Source organism: Zosterops lateralis, assembly GCF_965231275.1.
Source record: "Zosterops lateralis genome assembly, chromosome: 13".
NCBI lineage: Eukaryota > Metazoa > Chordata > Aves > Passeriformes > Zosteropidae > Zosterops > Zosterops lateralis.
This window is the reverse complement of record NC_139773.1, coordinates 19,147,893-19,167,034: the sequence shown is the minus strand read 5'-3', so window position 1 is coordinate 19,167,034 and position 19,142 is coordinate 19,147,893. Positions and strand designations below refer to the sequence as shown.

The 19,142-nt window shown below is 44.9% G+C and overlaps 1 protein-coding gene across 1 annotated transcript; it reads left to right on the top strand.

Annotated features, from left to right (window-relative positions):
- Window positions 1-120: 120 nt before the first annotated feature.
- AAGAB (alpha and gamma adaptin binding protein) lies at window positions 121-17,962 on the top strand. Its single transcript, XM_083870886.1, has 10 exons — window positions 121-202; window positions 4,686-4,876; window positions 5,395-5,491; window positions 6,488-6,577; window positions 8,797-8,880; window positions 13,428-13,510; window positions 13,892-13,985; window positions 14,392-14,496; window positions 15,093-15,142; window positions 15,709-17,962. Exons 1-10 carry the CDS (start codon window positions 127-129, stop codon window positions 15,784-15,786), a joined length of 948 nt encoding a protein of 315 aa, XP_083727012.1. The 5' UTR covers window positions 121-126; the 3' UTR covers window positions 15,787-17,962.
- Window positions 17,963-19,142: the final 1,180 nt, after the last annotated feature.

The window sequence follows — 19,142 nt, the reverse complement described above, 5'->3', positions numbered from 1 at the left end:
GGGGGAACGGCTCATCCAGCGAGAACCGAGCCCGCGTTCCGCCCGTTCCCTCCCGGCTCCTCCTCCAGCCGTCCCCCCCTGCGGGCGGTGGTAGCGGCGCGGCGGAAGGGGCGCGGCGTGGGCGCCATGGCGGCGGCGGGGCGGCCGCTGGCGCTGCTCACCAGCTGTGCCGCGGGCTTCGCGCCCGAGGAGCTCGTCAAACGTGAGTGGGGACCGCCCGCCGAGCGGGCGGGAAGCAGGGGGCCCGCGGCTTAGCCCGCGCCCCGCGGGGATGGGGCTGGCGGCGGCTGCTTCCAGCCCCGGCCCTCAGCGGGGGTGTTTTCCCCTCAGGGTCGCTGCCGTCCCCTCACTGGCTCACTATTTCTCTCACGGTCGCTGCCGTCCCCTCACGGTGCTAATTTTCCCCTCAGGATCGCTGCTATTCTGTCATGGTCTCAATATTCCCCTCAGGATCGCTACTATCCCCCTCAGGGTCTCAGTTTTCCCCTCAGGATCGCTGCTATCCCTCTCATGGTCACAATATTCCCCTCGGAGTCGCTCCCGTCCCCTCAAGGTCTCAGTATTTCCCTCAGAGTTCGCTGCTGTCCCCTCAGAGTCTCAATATTCCTCTCAGGGTCTCTGCCATCCCCTCAGTGTTATTTTTTCCCCTCAGGGTCGCTGCCCTCCCCTCATGGTCTCAATATTTCCCTCAGGGTCGCTGCCATCCCCTCACGGTCCAGATTTTCCCCTCAGGGTCTCAATATTCCCCTCAGGGTCTCAATATTCCCCTCAGGGTCGCTGCCATCCCTTCACTGTCTCAGTTTTCCCCTCAGGGTGTTAATTTTCCCTTCACGGTCCCCGTTTTCCCCTCAGGTTCTCGTTTTCCCCGTCGAGGTCTCAGTTCTCTTCTCAGGGTCTCTCAATCCCCCCCTCACCCAGACAAGTCCCTCATCCCTTTGCAGAAAGTATCAGAAACCTCCTCTTAGTGCTTTAAGGGAATAATTCACCGGTTTTCTCCATGCAGAAGGATGAAAAAGGGAAAAAGCTAAAAATTTTGTGTTTTCTGCAGCTGACAGCAGTGCAGATTGCACTTCACACCGAGCACACAGAATTAGAATTAATTCAGTAGGAAGTGGTTTTCCTGGGAACCATTTTTAGGGTTCAAAAAGTGAACACAAGAATAAGATCTGATAGCAGAGGAAACCAGAGTGGAATTTTTTTGGTAGTTTTAAAATCAATGGGTTCCAGGAAAAAGCTGTTCAGAACCTGATGGGGGTTTCCCCATTTTAGGACAGCCCTGTTTTTTTTAGGCAATTTGTGAACAGTTTGCTGTGCACACTGAGATGTAGAACTTCACTCTGGATTTGTTTTTATTTCTTTCTGAGCAATTCTTATTTAGGTCCTCACCCAGCACAGTGCTGCCCCCAGCAACTGCCTCCCTCCACCTCATTAAAGCACATTTTGAATCAAAAATAACAATACAAGATCTGCAGTCAAAGGTTCCTCTGTCAAAGCAGCTGCATGACATTGAATTATTTAAAAATTCCACACCAAAAAATGTTACTAGATTATTTTTGAGGAAGGTGTAAGCAAATTGGAAAAAAATTATTCAAGATAATACGTTTCCTCTTTAATTTTTTTCTCCTGTCAAATGGAAAATGGCTCAAGGATGAGAAGCTGATGATATTTTTTCTAGATGTATTTTTATTTGTTCAGGTTCCTGCAGGGTGCTCTGAATGCTTTAATTAATTCATGGGACACTTTGTGGCAAAACAAAGCTATTTAAAGTGCTCAATATAGATCTGCCTGTTTTTATTGTGATATATTTATCACAAAACAGCAAATAAGATTGGTTCAAGTTTTCATGCTTTCTGATGTGACTGTTCTTCCTTTTCTTTTTGGATTTTTACCATTCTCCTCTTCAGCCTGTTCGGGTTCTCTTTACTCCTCGGTGTAATTTGAGGAGTATTTTTTATGGTTTATTCCACCAGGTGGCTCTCAAGGCCCGGAATGTGGGAACTGCTCCCTGTACCTGACAACTCTGAGGATTTAGGAGCGTTTGGAGCATTAATTATTCAATCTGAAAAACACCAGGAAGAGTGATCAATACCTTAATCCCTCTGAGGGAAAAAAAAAAACCTGCAAAAAGAAGTTTTAATAATGAAAAAAATTAATAATTATTAAGTACACAATGTGCTAGAAATGCTTAAATACCACTTGAGTATGAGAGAATAGGGAAATTACTGCAAGAGAGCTACGTGTGTTTCTCTGATTATTTAACACTTCTGAAAAGTTATTTCTGGTCTTCAACTCCTCTTTTTCAACAGTATTTGCACTTCATAAGATTTAGTAAAATTCAGCATTAAAAATAGGGACAGATATTGAGATTTTATAATATTCCCATGCCCTCTCTTGTGTTCAAAATAATTATTTAATTTATCTTGTCTGTATGATAAAATACAAAATTAAAAGTCGATATTGAAGTCAGGAAAATGAGCAAACTTTTTTTTTTTTGTAATTAGCTGAAAATAATTGCAAAAAATATTAGTCATAACTATTGTCTACTTTATTAAAAATTAGTGAAGAAGGGACACAACTGATGAATTTGCTGAAAAATTTCAGCCAGTGATTAAGGGCTCAGTTGGACAAGCCATATTAACTTTCTAGATCAATATTCCTAAATTAGATATCAAACTATCCTGGCTCAATTTCCTGCTTTCATTAAAATCCAGAAAGAAATTTCTGGAATGCTGGGGTGGTAAATACAACCAACTTAAAATTAATTCCTGCATCAAATGAGAACTCGGTTGGAGTTGCAGTGTGTATTTATTTTGTAGTCTTTGCAAATCTGATTGTTCCAAGTGACTTTTTTGGGAGAGAAGTTGCTCAGTTTCCTGAGGCTGTTGTGATCAGCCATTTCTCACAACCCCACAAGCACCTGAGACACAACAAGTCTGAATCTTCTCACCAAGTTCCTGAAGCCCTTTGGAGTTTAGTGTGCAACATCCATTTTTACTGGGAGAGAAATTTCACAGGGAACTGGTAAAATCTGGGGATGGAGGATGGGTAATCAGCAGCACAATGGGATGAAAGAAAATCCCATAAAATACAGGAACAGGTAATAGGAAATGGGACATGGCCTCATTCTAGTGGTGCTTTCAGACCTAATTTTGTCCACGAAGTCTTAAAAAATATATATATCCTATACAAAAGCAAATGTGAAATTCATATCAGCTTTTGAAAACCTTTAATCAAAGTTCTTTCCCTTTGTATCCTCGTGACCCAAGTGACTTTAGGGCTGGTTTTCTTCCTCACCCCATTTTCCTCTCTCAGTCTTACTGCTGATTTCCTGAGTTTCAGTAATTTCTGTGGGCCCTTTTATCCTTAACCTCTCATGGCACTGACTTGGAATTCTGTTAGCTCAGACTGATTTTAATTTAGTTACTTATTTTTAGCTGTCCAAACACTGATCAAGGGAAATTTTTATCATTCAGAACAAAACCTCTGAGAATACAAAGCTCAGAATTCAGGTTTGGTGGTGACTCAGGATCTTTGTCCCCCAGCTCCAAACTGAGCTGGGTAATCTCAGCATGGAATATCACCTGATTAAAGATCAATTACTCTGAAAAATAATTGCCATCTAAAATAAAACAAAATAAAACTTGAACCTGGAAAAGTCATTTAGATGTGGCACTTCTTATTTTAAGAAACCCAGAGAGGAGACTCCTGTTTCATCCTCTTAATAGGAAATGGCTGCAGGTTTCTGTTTCCAAGGTCACATTTCTCTTTTAGATTTTGTCTCCTCCTGGTTTGCAGCTCTCCCTGCCTCGTGCCCTGTGCTCATTCACCAGATCTATTTCTCAGCTTTGCAATTTAGTTGTAAAAATCCCTGCAGCCTTGGCAAGGAGATTTTTCCTGTCTTTTTACTAATAAGATACAGATAAATTCAAATTCATCTCCAGACTGTTTGGGGAACAGCCTGTTCCAGCAGCTCCAGGAACTCTCTCTCTTTTTGTACCTTAAAATACAAATCCTTGAAAATCCATGTGCTTTATCCTTTAAATCTTCTGCTGCCCAAGGCAATTCTGGATGACTCAAGTCCATTTTATAAATAATTGACCTGTGTCCCAAAGTGTCCACGAGTTCATCCAGCCTGAACAAGATCTCTTGGCCTTTCCCTCAAGGAATAATGGGATGCTCTAATTCAGCTCCAGGAGTGTTTTTGGGAAGGTTCCTCCCTTCAAGGGCACCTGAGAAAAGCTCTGGATTTTAGTGGTCGAGCTCCTCCATGGAATTTAATGGGAATTATAAGTGAATTGTAGGAAATTGTGGGTTTTGGTCACAATTAAACAGATCTTTACATCCCAATGAACCTGCAAGGGCTGTAATAAAGTTTAAATTTTCTCTCCATACATCCTGTTTACAGCTACTGACTTTCAGTTAACACTTGAAAAGGCATTTCCAGCAAAACAAAAGGCTTTCTGCACCTTCTGGGCCATATTTTATATTGAAAACCAGAAAATAAACTCTTTTGAAAGCTAAGCAATAAAATCTAGGACAGAGTAACAAATTGAGTTGAATTTTTAAAGCCCTTCATTATATACTGGTTTATTACAATAAAGATGGATCTGTACTTTTTCTAGACAAATTATTTTCTTGCTGCTGGTTTTACCCTCCTCCTCCTGATCCCTTTTTCTCTCCTGCAGGTATCACAGGAAGAGATGACCTCACTGAGGGTGCAATAACCAGTGGAAGAGTGAATTTCTACCCCTGGACAATAGATAACAAATATTACTCTGCAGATATTCACCTGTGTGTGGTGCCAAACACATTCCACGTCACTGGGGAGATTGCTGAGGCCGTGCAGGCCTTTGTGGTGTACTTTGACAGCACAACAGTAAGGCTCTTCTGCTTCATCCTCCTGCTTCACCTCTCCTCTAGCTCCTTACCACAGTGAGAACCATAAATCCATCCCCTTTAGGCTGCTCTATTCATTGCCAGAAGATCAATATTAAATGCTAAATATTAAATTTCCCTGCTAACAACAGCAGCAGTTTCCTTCTCTCTCACTACTCTCCTCCAGCTGGAAAAGGGGTTTTCAGGAGTCATGATGCCACCATGGCAAATCCAGCTCACCATCTTGAGCTGTATTCCTGGCTGCTGCTGCTTCTTAAAGGCTCCTTTAGGACAAAATTTAGGGAGCTAAAAGTAAAATTCAGTGTATTTTACCCAAAATTGATTCTGCTAAACCAACAGCAGTGAAAACTGGTTTAGCAGAAACCAGAAAGGTTGAGACAAAAAAAAAAAGCCTGTTTCTTTATATAATTATCAATTTATTTTATATAATTCAATTCTAATATTATTAAAAGCTATTGTAGGATATATTCTAAAGAATACTTTTCTTTTCCCCTGCAGAAAACTGGCCTGGAGGGTGTCTCAGAATGGCTTCCCCTGACAGAAGAGTGGCTGCCAGAAGTGATGATCCTGGCCTGTGACAGAGTGTCTGAGAATGGTAGGAGACCCCAAAAACTCCCATCCTCACCTAGAGCCATTAACCTGCATACTAATTGACTTGCTAATTAATCAACCATTGCCTCTCAGAGCCTGGGTGAGGGTGGCTGCAGAGCTGATGGAGCACAGGCAGGTGACTCTGGGCAGCAGGAGCTGAAACCTTCAGTGGGATGTGGTTAAAACTGAACCAGAATTTCACCAGATGGCTCAGTCAGCTCTGTGCCCTGCCACTGCAGGGGGACACAAAACCATTCCTGCTGCTGGATGTGCATCATCCTGCTGAAACATGGGGAGGATTTGGTTGCTTAATTCCATTTCTTTGACATTTGGACACTCCACACACACATTTGCTGTGGCTCTAGACAACAACAAGCTGGGAGGTGCAGATGTGTCCCTGCAGCTTCATTCAGTGCCAAACCCAGAGTTAACAGGAGTCTTCATTCACACTTGCATTGTCCCCCTGCAAAACCATTTAATTCTGCTCCTCAATCCAAGGAGGAGTTGAACTCTCCATTTTCCTCAATTCCAAGGAGGAGTTGAACTCTCCATTTTCCTCAATTCCAAGGAGGAGTTGAACTCTCCATTTTCCTCAGTTCCAAGGAGGAGTTGAACTCTCCATTTTCCTCAGTTCCAAGGAGGAGTTGAACTCTCCATTTTCCTCATTCCAAAGAGGAGTTTAACTGTCTATTTTCCTCAATCCAAGAAGGAGTTTAACTCTCCATTTTCCTCAATCCAAGGAGGAGTTGAACTCTCCATTTTCCTCAATCCAAGGAGGAGTTGAACTCTCCATTTTCCTCAGTTCCAAGGAGGAGTTTAACTCTCTATTTTTATAATCCACAGTGAATGGAGGATGATCCATACCAGCTCCTATACAATTTCCCATAAATTCCAGAACAACCAAACAACTTTGGGGGAATAAAACACAGCTAAATATTCTGCTAAATATGCTGATACTCAAATCTGCACCTTTAATACCCGTTTTTATCTCCCATTTTAGGTGTAAACAGACAGAAAGCTCAAGAATGGTGCATCAAGCATGGCTTTGAGCTGGTGGAGCTCAGCCCTGAGGAGCTGCCTGATGAAGATGGTAGGTCTGCTGCATCTCTTGCTATTTTGAGAATGAAAAAGTGCCCCAAAATATCTTCTAAATAAAGTTCTGCCCCTTGCAATTGTTGATGTGCCACATGATTACAGCATGGAATGCTCCTGGTTGGTGGGGCTCAGTGTCAGCTAGAAAAGGTCAGGAGGAGGAGGAGGTTATTTCCTCTGAGAAATTCCATTTGTCCCCTCCCAAATCCAGCTGCTGTTTATGCAGCACCTACATAAAAATAATATCTGCTCCTTTTTCTGGCACTGCCCTAAGACTGTATTGATACATCAGAAGTTTATATTCCACTTGGAAAATCAACCTAAAGAAACATTTTGCTGCGTGAGGGCAGAAAAATTCTGGTTTTAAAAAGATATCAAAACTATTTTATACTACCTTGGTACTAACAGTGCCATGATAGGCTGAAAATGGCAGGTTGTTAAAAACATTTCAGAGCAACACGAGCTGTTACACAGGAAATAAACCAGTTTCAGAATCACTGGCTGCCCAACATTTATAACTTGGAAAAAAAAAAAAAAGACACCAACCCAGCAAGAAGAGTCAGAAGTGTGATGTTCCACTCTTGAAAAGTGACTGTGCATTTCCTGACAGCCTTATCAGCATCAGCCTTATCTCCTCACTTCAGTGACATAAAAAAGCATTTACACCTTACCTCTCTGGAATAAAATGAGAACTGAGAGGAATTAGTCACTAACATTTGCTCTGTTTCAGGTTCTCCAAGCACAGTGCAGTCACCTAAAATAATTCACTATAAAATCCTCAGCTGGAGCACATCTCACCCCTTTCCCCCCTTTAAAAGCCAAAATTGTATCTTGAGTATCTGAGAAATCTCCCTCTCTCTCCATCATGCCTTTAAAAATGTTTTCTTTATTATTTTTTTTAGTCAGGGAGGGAGATTCACAGCTTTGATTCACAGAAACTGGGAAAATCAGAAACGAAGACTCCTTAGACTAAACAAATACTAAGTGCTCTAAAAATAGGAACCTTCAATCAAGTTATTTTTCTATTGAATAATTGTTGTAAAGAACAAACCCTTTTACCATTTAAATAGCGGGAATAATAACAACTCAGGATGTTAATTCTTGGACTATTGGGATACATGTTCTTTCCTTGCTGTTTAAGTTGATTCACTATGACTCATGCAGAGGAGGAACTGTGTTCCAGTGAGTAACTTATTTACCCCACAAACATTCTGGGTGAGTTACAAAAGGCACAACAGATGCTGTAAACACACTGGGCCAATCTCTGTTCAAAATTGTGACATTTCAGGCAGCTCATCTCAAATAAACTGGAACTTTGGTTTTGACTCATTGTCAGTTGTTTGCACGGTCAGGACAAGAGATCTAAACTGAGACTCTTGATAATGACTCTGATATCAAACCAAACAGCAGCATCACAGAGGGCAAAAAAACCTGATTTCAGCCTTAAATTCATTTCTAATTTCATTTCCTATTATTGCACCTGTCTCTGAGTCACTTGAGTTTGATTTCTAAACAATCACATTTTGGTATCCAAAGGATTGTTTGGGTTTTTTTTTTTTTTCCCTTTGTCAACCTGCACAAACATGGGAAGCTGACTAAACTGAGGAAATGGGAAAACTGACTTGATCTAAAGTGGTGTCAGATCTTTTCGGTAAATAAATTAAAATCTGAATAATGTTTTCCCCGAGTTTCAAGTTCCTGTAATTCCCAGGATTACTGGAACTTTCAGAGATAGATATTGTGGGGACAGCTTTACAATATTCCCTTCCATTTTTTACAGGCATCATACACTTTTTAAATGCTTGTTTCACATTCTTTACTTTCCAAACTAAAGAAAAGTAATTCTAATATCTATTTTCTAATATATTTCTATGCTTTACAGTATTGTAAAAGATCCAAGTTCCTTGTCTGTTACTATAAAACTTGCTCAGATGTTACTTAATGTAGGGCTGCTGCTAAATGTTTAATAAAAAGGCTTTAGATATCTACAAAATGCTGAGCTCACAGTTCATTATCCCTGAAAGCTCAGCCCAAGAAGAGGCATTAATTTACATTTATTTGACCTCTCATGAATCAAAAGTGAAAAACCTGTGGTTTGTACCAGGAGCAGAATTTATAATGGTTGAGAGAAGACAGGACAGGCCTTCAGCCCCAGCTCTGGGGTTTTTTGAGTTGTTTTTAGGAGGTTTTAAAGTCCCTCTTTGTGTTTTGGTGCAGATGATTTCCCCGAGTCCACCGGAGTGAAGCGCATCGTGCAGGCACTCAACGCCAACGTCTGGTCCAACGTGGTCATGAAGGGGGGTAGGTGCCCCTGGGGCCTCTCCCTGAGCCCTGCAGGGCTGGGGGGGTCACCAGCAGCTCAAACTGAGCAGCTGCATCAGCACAGACACAGCCAGAGCTCTCTGCCTCCTTCCCCAGGGAGCAGGAGGGTTCAGGCACTGCCTTCATCCTCCCTCGGTGTCCTGATGAGCTCAGCACAGAGCCCTGCCATGCTTTGGGTTGGGAGGGATCCTAAAACTCATCTTATCCTCTATCCCAGGGTGCTCCAAGCTCATCCAGCCTGGCCTTGGACACTTCCACCCACAACTTCTCTGTGCCAGGGCCTCACTACCCTCACAGGAAAGGATTTCTGTGTAAAACTTCCTCCTGTTCCCTCTCTAAATATTCCATTCATTCTGCAGTTTGCAATGAAAGCTCAAAGTTTGTTTCACCAAACTCTAGTAGGAAATAAGTTGTAATTATCAGCTGTAGCAGACTGATATATGATTCTGTGTAGAAGTAAAGATAAAATCCCACATTTGTTGTAGGGAATTTTTGTTGCTTTTTAAAATTTTTAACTAGGGATGAGATTTGGCAAAGGAGCTGTGTAAAACATTTAAGAATTATTATTTTTACTGCAGAAAACCTCACTTGAGTACTTGGAGACCACAGAATTTTTTGACAACAGTGCAAAAAAATGGGCAAGCCCAGATAATTTCCTGAGAAAGCTAATTACCAGGTAGAGTTAGAATTTTGGAAAAATCACTTTATCCTTAGACTCATCAGAAAAGGAAATGCTGTCGTTGCAAGTGTAGATCCTTCCATTCACTTGAAAACCTTTAATTACCTTTCTAACCACACAAACTGGTGCAGAAAATGTAGGAAGATGAAACTCTCCAGGAGTGCTTGGCCTGAAATTCCTTGTTCACAAAGCCTCATCCCACCACCAACCTTCCCACACCTCTCTGATGTCCCATTTCCCACTGCTGTGGCTTCCCCCTTCCTACAACAATTAACTCTGGAATGATTTAAAGCACTGAGAGGCTGCTGGTAATTTCTGTGGCTGCAAGGTGCTTGCTGGGACTCAGTAAAACCAAGATGAGAATTATTAAACTCCATTTTTTAATGCAGCTTTTTGAGGATTTCTCATTTCCCTGTCAGAACCCAGGTTCAGGTGGGGTCTGATTCAGTGTAACCATTGCAGAAAACCAGGTAACCTTGGTGTCAGCTTATCTCACTTGTGCTAAAAATGGGCTTTTTAAACAACATATTTCCTGTATTTGGCAGATGCCACCTTACAGAACAGCAGAATTTAGTCACACCTTCAGTTCTTCACAGGGGGGAAATTCCTGCACATCACTGGTGTGTTCTGGAAAGGTCAAACTCCTTGAAAAAAATCCAGATTTTCTCTCTGCACAGCACCAACCCCACACAGCACTGCTGTACCACCACAAACCCCTCAGGAAGTGAGCTATATTTGGAAGGTGTTGCAGCCTGACTGTGCCTTCAAAGGGAAATCATTGAGCTCATTTTGCTTAAAATAAAACTTTTTACAACCTGTAACATATCTTTTGTTTTCAGCTTCCTCCAGATCCTAGAAACTGGCTGCCATGTAAATCCAACTTCAGCTTTTCCACTAAATGACCTGCAATTCCTGCAGGGAAGAGTTAGCAGAGACCTTAAGAGAGTTCCAGTAGTAAATGTGTAGTAGCAAATACTCACAGCACTGTTAGGTGCAGCCTTAATTCAACAACCTGTTTCCATGAGGATTTAAATTTACAGACAAAGGAGGAATAACTTTTTTCAAGCACAAGCATCAAACCCATATTATTTCATTGCATTGAGCCCCAACACAATTCTTCTCAAGCTGCAAGTTTTTTCACACACCTATTAATTAAAATTTTAAACTTCAATTTTTTTTTTCTCTCACCATTAAATGCATCATTCTCACACAGATCCATAAAAAGGATTATTAAATGTACCACAGGTGAATTAGAACCAAGTTTACATCCAGTGACCAGTCCCAGGGGGTTTGTGAGGAAATAGAGCAGCATTATCTCTACTCAGAGCCAAACTCTTACCTGGGAGTCTCCCAGGAACAAATCCTCTCTGGAGCTGGTGTAAAGTTGGTTCTTGGAGCTCCCTTCAGCCTCTGGAAGTTTTCTTGTGCAGGAGAACGTGAGGGATTCTCCAGGTAACACATTTCCCTCCCCACAGAGGTATTAAACTGCTGTTGCCTCCTCTCCTCTGTCCCTGCAATAAGAGAAACCATTTCCAGCCTTCTGGAAGAGGCTGCTGGGCTTCTTTCCTGCTTAAATCCCAGCTTGAGTGATCCCAGGTGAAGCTGCTAACCTCAGGTGGGGCAGGAATGAGCCTGGCACTAATCACAGCCAATTAACCTGATTTAGGGAGGCCATTTAAACAAATGGTGAATTTTGATGTGTTAATTCCAGTTTTATGTGTCAGCTGGAGACAGACTGGAGGAATGACAGGTACAGGCAGTGGAAAATACTTGGCTATGAAACAGGAATCTGGGAATGCTGAATCCATGTTCAGAGAGTGATTCCTGTGAAACTACACAGAGCATGGAATGGTTTGGGTGGAAAGGGACCTGAAATCCCATCCCATCCCACCCTGCAGGGACACCTCCCACTGTCCCAGGCTGTCCCAAGCCCCAGTGTCCAACCTGGCCTGGGACATTGCAGGGCTCAGGGGCAGCCACAGCTGCTCTGGGCTCCCTCGTAGCCACTGACTCCTCCAGTGAGTGGGATGAGCTAATCCTTGGCTTTGCTGCCTTAAGAACACTGTGTAAGGCATCACCCACTTCCTGAATTGCACCCACAAGTTGAAATAATTTCTACATCCAATAAAAGGAGTTTATAGGAAGGGATTTTCAAGGGTGTGCCTGCAATCAAGTGTTGTGTCTGCCTCCTCCCTACTCACAGCCCCAGGGACAAAAAGCTGCTGTTCAGAGATCCCTGCTGCACCTTCCAGGCTTTTCAGAAAGGGGTGACATTTGTGATAATTCTGGCTGAGCTTCTGTAGTGTTGGAGGAGGGAAAATGGAGCCACTGCCATTTTCCTGCACAGGACAAACTCTGATCCCAGCCATGATTAGATCACTGCATCCACCCCTCTGCCAGTGTGGGAATGTTCTCTCTGCAGGACATTCTGCACTGCAGTGTCCAACCTTGCTGGAGATGACTCAGAAATTGGCTCCATGTCCATCCTCACAGCTTCCCCAAAGCCAGCTCTGCTCAGCCCCATCAAACTTGGGGAAGCTGCTTTGCTTTGGGATGCAAATCCCAAACTTTGATCCTCCAATTCCTGTCCATTGACCTGACTGACTTCACGGGCAGCTGAACGTTTTCCAGGGAATTCCTTCAGCTCCACTGATTCACTTCTTCCCAGCCCTTTGGCCAGGGATCTGTCAAAGCAGCAAAAGGGGATAAAGCAGAGCCAGTGGCCCCAAATACCTGCCAGGGCTGGGGCAGAACAGATCAGCTGCAGGAGCAGGGAATGGGGGCTCAGGAATGGGATTGTTTATGTGAGTGCTGGACGGGCTCAGTTCCACATCCAGCCCCTCAAAATGAGAGTCTGGAGAAATGGCAAGGAAATTTGGACAGAGCATCCCAATGACATCACCTCACCAGTTGAGTCTAGAGCTTAGTCATGAGCGTAATAATTTAGAACATACTTCTTTTAAAAAGTAATATTAAATCTTTCTTCTGGCAGAAGTCATTGTTTCCTGGCTATTTCTGCTACAAAACCTTCGCGTTATTTCAGTTTTAGTTGACTAAAATACAAAGGTTTGCAGAAAAATCTCCCGAGTGTCTTGTCTAACTGCAAATATTTACTACTCAGTGTAAAGCCAGTTTGTATTGAGTAGTAAACTGACTTAGAAATAAACTGACTTAGTAAAAAACACCTCATCATATCACTCATGCACATAGTTTTATATAAAACAGCTTTAAAAATACAGCCAGTTTAAATTAAACATACTGCACCACATTTATTATCTTAGATGACTCTTTAGGTTTGAAATCACTTTTTAGGTTGGGTTTTAAAACAGCATTGAGCTACACCCTGGGCCAGCAGTGGGGAGAAACCCTGGATTTGATGGATGAATCCACCCAGGAATTCTGAATTAGATATTTAACAATTTTCTTTGCCACTATTTTGTGCTCAGACAATGTGTGAGCAAAGGCTCTCATTGCCTTTCCTGAATCCAATCCCAAACTCGGTGCTGCTGCCCATGGAGGTTAAACCTGGGCACCAGGAACAGCAAATTCTGCTGCTGGATTTTCCAGCTGCCTCGTTGGGAATTTCACCAGCTCAGATCCTAACGGAGCAGAGACTTCCAGCAAGCTTTAAAAGATCCCACATCTCCTGTGGCTCACACATCTCATCCCTGGGGGAATATTTAACAGCAAACGTTGCTAACACAGTTTAAAGCTTAGAAATGATCTGCAATTTCTGCTAAAAATCTGTTTTCAAGTGCACTGGCAGTTCTCCATGGTGCTGTGAAATCCTCCCTCTTGGCCAGTCCCAGTATTTGCAGTAATTTTGCACTTTGTGCTTTGTTTGCAGACAGGACCCAGGGCTTTGGTCTCCTCAGCACCTTCGCAGGAGCCAACAGGAGCCGTGGCTGTGAAGAGACCCCGGAGACAGAAGTAAACAGTAATTCCAGTAATTCCAGCAATTCCTGCTCTGCTCAGGCCCTCCCTCATCCCTGGCCTGGTGCCTGAGACCTCCCCCCTGTGCCATGGAGGAAAGAGCACTAAAAGCTCCACTCAGGATGGGTTTGATTACATACAAATTATCTCCTTTTGGCCAGAACAAAACCTGTCATCTCATGGTGTTATTTGAAAATAAACCCCAACAAATCCATCCTGAAATCCCTTCATGCAGCACCAGTTTCCAGTGTTGCAGAAGTGGCTTTTCATGGCAAGTAACACTTTGAGATAAAGTGCAAAGTTTGGGAGGAAAAGCAGGCAGCATCTGATGTTTTTTCATGCATTACTGGATACTGAAATGTCTTTGTTTCCTGACAGTCCAACCCATCCCCAGGAGACAGGGAAGAATCCCAGCTGGATGGTGGAGAGGATGGAGCTGGTACAAACAGCCTGGAGCCTGACAGTGCTGCAGGTGAGCTCACATCATTCTGGAATCAGCAAAAAATCTTAAATACTGGATGAGCCCACATGTAATGTGTCACAGAATCTGGAATATTTGGGGTTAGAAGGGACCTTCAAGCTTAGGGATACCTTTCACCATCCCAGGCTGCTCCAAGCCCTGTCCAGCCTGGCCTTGGACACTTCCAGGGATCCAGGAGCAGCCACAGCTTCTCTGGGCATCCTGTGCCCAGAGGAATTTCTTCCATAAAATTAATCAGCACTGTAACAATCCCATCATTTGTCTGTCTGAGCAATCAGTAAATTGTTTCTTTCTCTCTTATGAACTTGGAATTTGCAAATGGGATTTGCAGCTGTTAAAATCCTGGTTTTCTGCTGAGGAACCAGAGTAATTTCTCTACAACCAAGCTGTGTTTCAGATCCCATGCTGGATATGGACATCCAGGAGCTGGCCAGCCTGACCACGAGGGATGGAGACCTGGAGAACTTCGAGAGGCTCTTCTCAAAGCTGAAAGAAATGAAAGGTAACCCACAGGAGAGATGGATCTGAGCTCTGGCACCTCCTCCAGGGGCTCAGAGAGAGCCAGGAGTGACCTGGGAAGCTGTGAAATTCCTGTTCTCCTGCCTCAAGTCCTTTAGGAGTAGCTGCTCTTTCCCTTCATTTGCCTTTCATCTTGATAATGCTCTTGAAATCAGCAGATGTTGCTCTGGGAGTTGCCTAACTGTGCAGGAATGCTCTGGGAATTCCCAAATCCAGGTACAGGAGTGCTCTGGGAATTCCCAATTCCAGGTGCAGGAGTGCTCTGGGAATTCCCAATTCCAGGTGCAGGAGTGCTCTGGGAGTTCCCAAATCCAGGTAAAGGAGGGCTCTGGGAGTTCCCAAATCCAGGTAAAGGAGGGCTCTGGGAGTTCCCAAATCTAGATACAGGAGGTGCTCTGAGAATTCCCAAATCCAGGTGCAGGAGTGCTGTGGGAGTTCCCAAATCCAGGTGCAGGAGTGCTCTGGGAATTCCCCAATCCAGGTGCAGGAGTGCTCTGGGAATTCCCCAGTCCAGGTGCAGGAGGTGTTTCTGTCCCTGTCACTCCTGACCTCACATCCCAATCCTCTCCTTGCCCACAGACAAAGCTGCCACGCTGCCTCACCAGCAGAGGAAGCTGCACGCAGAGAAGGTGAGCCTTGGGAATTGGGGTGGGAATCAAGACAAGGGGTTTTTTCTTTCCCAGCCACAGCTCCTGCTCCTGGAGAGTTCCTGGGGAGAACAAAGCACACAGTCCTAGGGAAGACTTGTCAGGTTATCTCCCAAAAAGTGAATGAGCTGGAAGTTTGAAATACCAGGAAAGTTTAAAATCCTGGAGTGGTTTGGGTTGGAAGGGACGCTAAAGATCATCTCATTCCACCCCACTGCCATAAAAAAATGACTTTCCCCTTTGTGAATTGTGAGCTGAAGGCCCTGCAGTCACTGGGGTCTGGCCAGCCTCCACCAGTCAATGGAAAAGTCTGGAACTCCTGGAAAATGTAATGAGGCCTTAAATAGCTCAGGTTTAGTATCACAGGTGTCTCCCATGACCTGAATCATTGCTGAAGTTCCTTAACCTCAGAGAAGGATGTGTTGCACTTACAGATGTGGTTGCCAGATTCAGCTGCTGCTCAGTTTCTGCTCTTTGGCTGGGAAATACAAAATCTGCAGTCATTTGATGGGAATTTTCTCCCTTTCCCATCCCTTTTGCCATTGTAGGTGGCCAAAGCCTTCTGGATGGCGATTGGAGGAGACAGGGATGAGATTGAAGGTCTCTCCTCAGATGAAGAAAACTGAATTCCTCTGTAGCTGGAAGTGCCAGAGCAATCCTAAAGGAATGATCCTTCCCTGAATTAATGTTCATTGCCAAAAACCCCATTTAGCTGTAGCTGCTTCCCCTGGTGACAGCATTCCCCATGTTCCACATTCCACAACATCTCCTGGCTCCAGAGGCTTTGGCTGACTGTCCTTCCTCCTCTCCCAGAGGACTTTGGAAGGTGACACGTGTGTGGCTCAAGGAAATTGTGATGAGTTTACATTTTTCAAATGAACATTTTTATTATTTCCTCTCTAGGGTTTAAATAAACAAATGTGCTCCCAGTTTATCTCTGCACACAGGGCTGGGGCTTGGGAAGTGACTCCTGAATTCCAGAGTCCAGTTTTCAGCTGCAGGGCTCTGGGATGGTTTCATGGAGCTTTTCCCAGTCCAGACTGAGCAGATGTGGGTGAGCCATGAGGAGGATGAAGAGCTGAGCTGTGCCCTGCGGGGAGGCAGTGCCAGGGCTCCATCCTGCCAAGTGCCAAAGCCATGACAAGTGGCCCTGGGCTCTGATTTTATTTGGATTTTGCCTGTGTGAGGAGGGGAGCCTTCCCTGCAATGTCAGGTGTTGTCCACACTCCCTGGACTCCCATTAGAAATTAACTTGGGATGAAATTCCAGCTTGCAGCTGCTGCTCCAGGGGTGGAATTCCCTGCCCAAACCTGCTGCAAGGGGTGGAATTCCCTGCCCAAACCTGCCTGGCAGGATGCACAGAGCTGCTCTGGGGAGCTTTGCCCTCAGTGCCCACACTGCTGTGTGTCCATCAGGAAGGCTCAGAAGGAATTCCCTTTCCCTGGATCAAGCCCACATCACTCACACCAGCACAGGGCTCAGCCCCTCTGGAATTACAGACTATGGAAGGAAGGTGGAGTCTGGTGAGGAGCAGGAGGAAAAAGGGGAAATGTCACCCTGGCTCCTTCTCTGCTACAGACACAGGCAGTGGATCAGTGGGAAGAGGATCCATCAGATTCCCTTATGGAAGAGTCTGGGCCCAAGAACTTCTCCTTATCCATCTGAAAATCCCCCCTTTTGAGCACCCTCAATTAGGAATTTCACAGTGAACTTTTCCAAATGTCCCCATAATTCCCCAGTCCCAGGACAGGGCTCTGCCATCGATGGCTTTACATGGTGCAGACACTTCCCTCAATTCCCTTCTGGACTATGGAGCAAAGGTGAATGTGAATCATCAGTTTCTTGGAACGCTGGGAATCATTTCCTTTCCAAGGACAAGAACTGAAGCCTCCCTGGCAGTTTGGGAAGTGTTTCTCAGCTGAAGCCTGAGCAGGAGCTGCCCCATGATGAAACACCTGGTCTGGGAAGAGTTCAGGAATACAGAGAATCCAAGGAAACACCTGCCAGGAGCACCTTCCCAAGCAGCTGCTGTGGGACTCCTCCCATTCTCCACATCCTTTTCTCAGCACAGAGAATGTAACACTGACCTGGAGGTGGCTCATTCCAGGCAGGGAATGGTTTCCACAGTGGCCTCTCTGTAGCTGAAGATTCTTTCTGCCCTTTCTAAATCTTTGTTGTGCAATGGTGATAAATGGCCAAAGTGCCAAGGGAATAGAGGGAGGCAGTGAGGAAAACAACGGCCTTGGACACTTTATAAACTCATTCTTTAGATGTGATAGAGATGTGACTTTTTAAATCAATTAAATCCAGTGCTTTGCTGCCTTTTTATGTGGTAGCAGCAGGTCATTCCCATCCTCAGAACTCTTTCAAACATGATTTGTTGTAAATACGGGTCTTGTGGGGGCACAAATCATGGAGGCAGGAAGTGTGGCTGGAGACACTGGGAAATGATTTAATGATCCTCTGAGGTTGTTGTGTTGTGGTTTAAAATCAAGTAAAATCAAGGTTTACTTTGCTGGTGGTTTTTTTTTTTTTTTTTTTTTTTTTTTTTTTTTTTTTTTTTTGTGGGTTGTTTGGGGTTTTTCTGAAGAGACCCTTTGGTTTTGGCTACAGAATTTCTTTACAAAGTAAGAAATGACAGAAATGAATAAAAGGGGCATTAGTGGAAAAGCAAAGCTGTGACTGTCACTCAGTTCCTCTTCATGTAGCAACAACAAAAGAATTCCCAGGTGGTTTCTACAGAATCCCAGAGTGGTTTGGGTTGGAAGTGCCCTTAAAGGCCACCCAGTCCCTCCCTGCCAGGTGTGACATCCTTGTCCCAGCTGGGAGCTCCAGTTCCAGAGCATTCCCAGTCCTGGGCTGGCATTCCCAGCTCAGCATTCCAGAGTTCTGCAGCTGAAGCTCTGGGATGGCAGAGACTTCCCTGCCACCAGCTTTGGCCTGAACCACATTCCAGGCAACGGGAATTCAGGAATTCACTCTTTACTCTGGCTGAGATTGTTAATTCTCCCATTCCTGGTTTCCCGTGGGGAGGATTGGGACACGAATCCAGGTGACAACCAGCAGAGCCCCCGGCTCCACACAGATTCCCTGCAGCCTGCCCGAGCCCTGGCCAGCCCAGCACAAAGCCTGGACCAGACCCTCCATTACCACATGGCTGGAAAGCCGAGTGGAAAAAGTGTTCTCGTAAATCCTGTCAGGAAAAACAACCCAAGAGCAGAGAATTCCAGTGAAACCCTCGGGGGGCCGTGAGGAGTTCACAGCAGAGATCACCGTGTGCTTGGCTCCTTCCCGGGGCTCTGCAGAGGGTGCCTGCCCCGAGGCCATGGAATGCCAGGGATTTGTCACTGTCCCCGGGGTGCCACCTGCCCTGCCCTGCCCTGCCCTGCCCGCCTCATCCAGGGGTGCTGGAATTCTGCCCCCGGGCATTGGGACACCACGGCTCAGCATGGAATGTCAGCCAGAATTCCAGCCGGGGGCTTCATCAGGAAAACCTTCACCAGGAGCACAGTGCGGCCATGGAACGGCTCAGCACGGAGGAGCCTGGAATCGGTTCCTTCAGGGGTTTCTCCAGGATTTACTGCCCGGACTCGTGTCTGCAGCAGGGAACTGCAGCTCCTCCATGGAGACACGGCAGGAATTCAAGGTCTGCTCATGACAGGACACTGCGGGATGAGCAGGGGATGCTCCTCTGCAGCTCCTGCTCTCCTGAGCTGATAACGGAGCTCCCCAATTCCTTGAGCTGGTAACAGAATTCCCCAATTCCCTGAGGTGATAACGGAGCTCCCCAATTCCCTGAGGTGATAATGGAGCTCCCCAGTTCAATTCCCTGAGCTGGTAACAGTTCCCCAGTTCCCAGCCCTATGGTGAGATTCCAGTGGCAGTTTGAACATGCGAACGCTCAGCTGTTTCTGACCTCTCCAGCAACTGGACAGTAAATCCTCAGAGCACAGAACTCCATTTCTGCTCACTTGTGAGTCCT

Excerpts from the sequence above, each read along its gene's own strand:
- AAGAB (XM_083870886.1), top strand. The coding sequence starts at position 127 with ATGGCGGCGGCGGGGCGGCCGCTGGCGCTGCTCACCAGCTGTGCCGCG. Across the intron at positions 4,877-5,394 it reads TGTACTTTGACAGCACAACA|AAAACTGGCCTGGAGGGTGT; the intron begins GTAAGGCTCTTC and ends TTTCCCCTGCAG. Across the intron at positions 14,497-15,092 it reads AAAGCTGAAAGAAATGAAAG|ACAAAGCTGCCACGCTGCCT; the intron begins GTAACCCACAGG and ends CCTTGCCCACAG.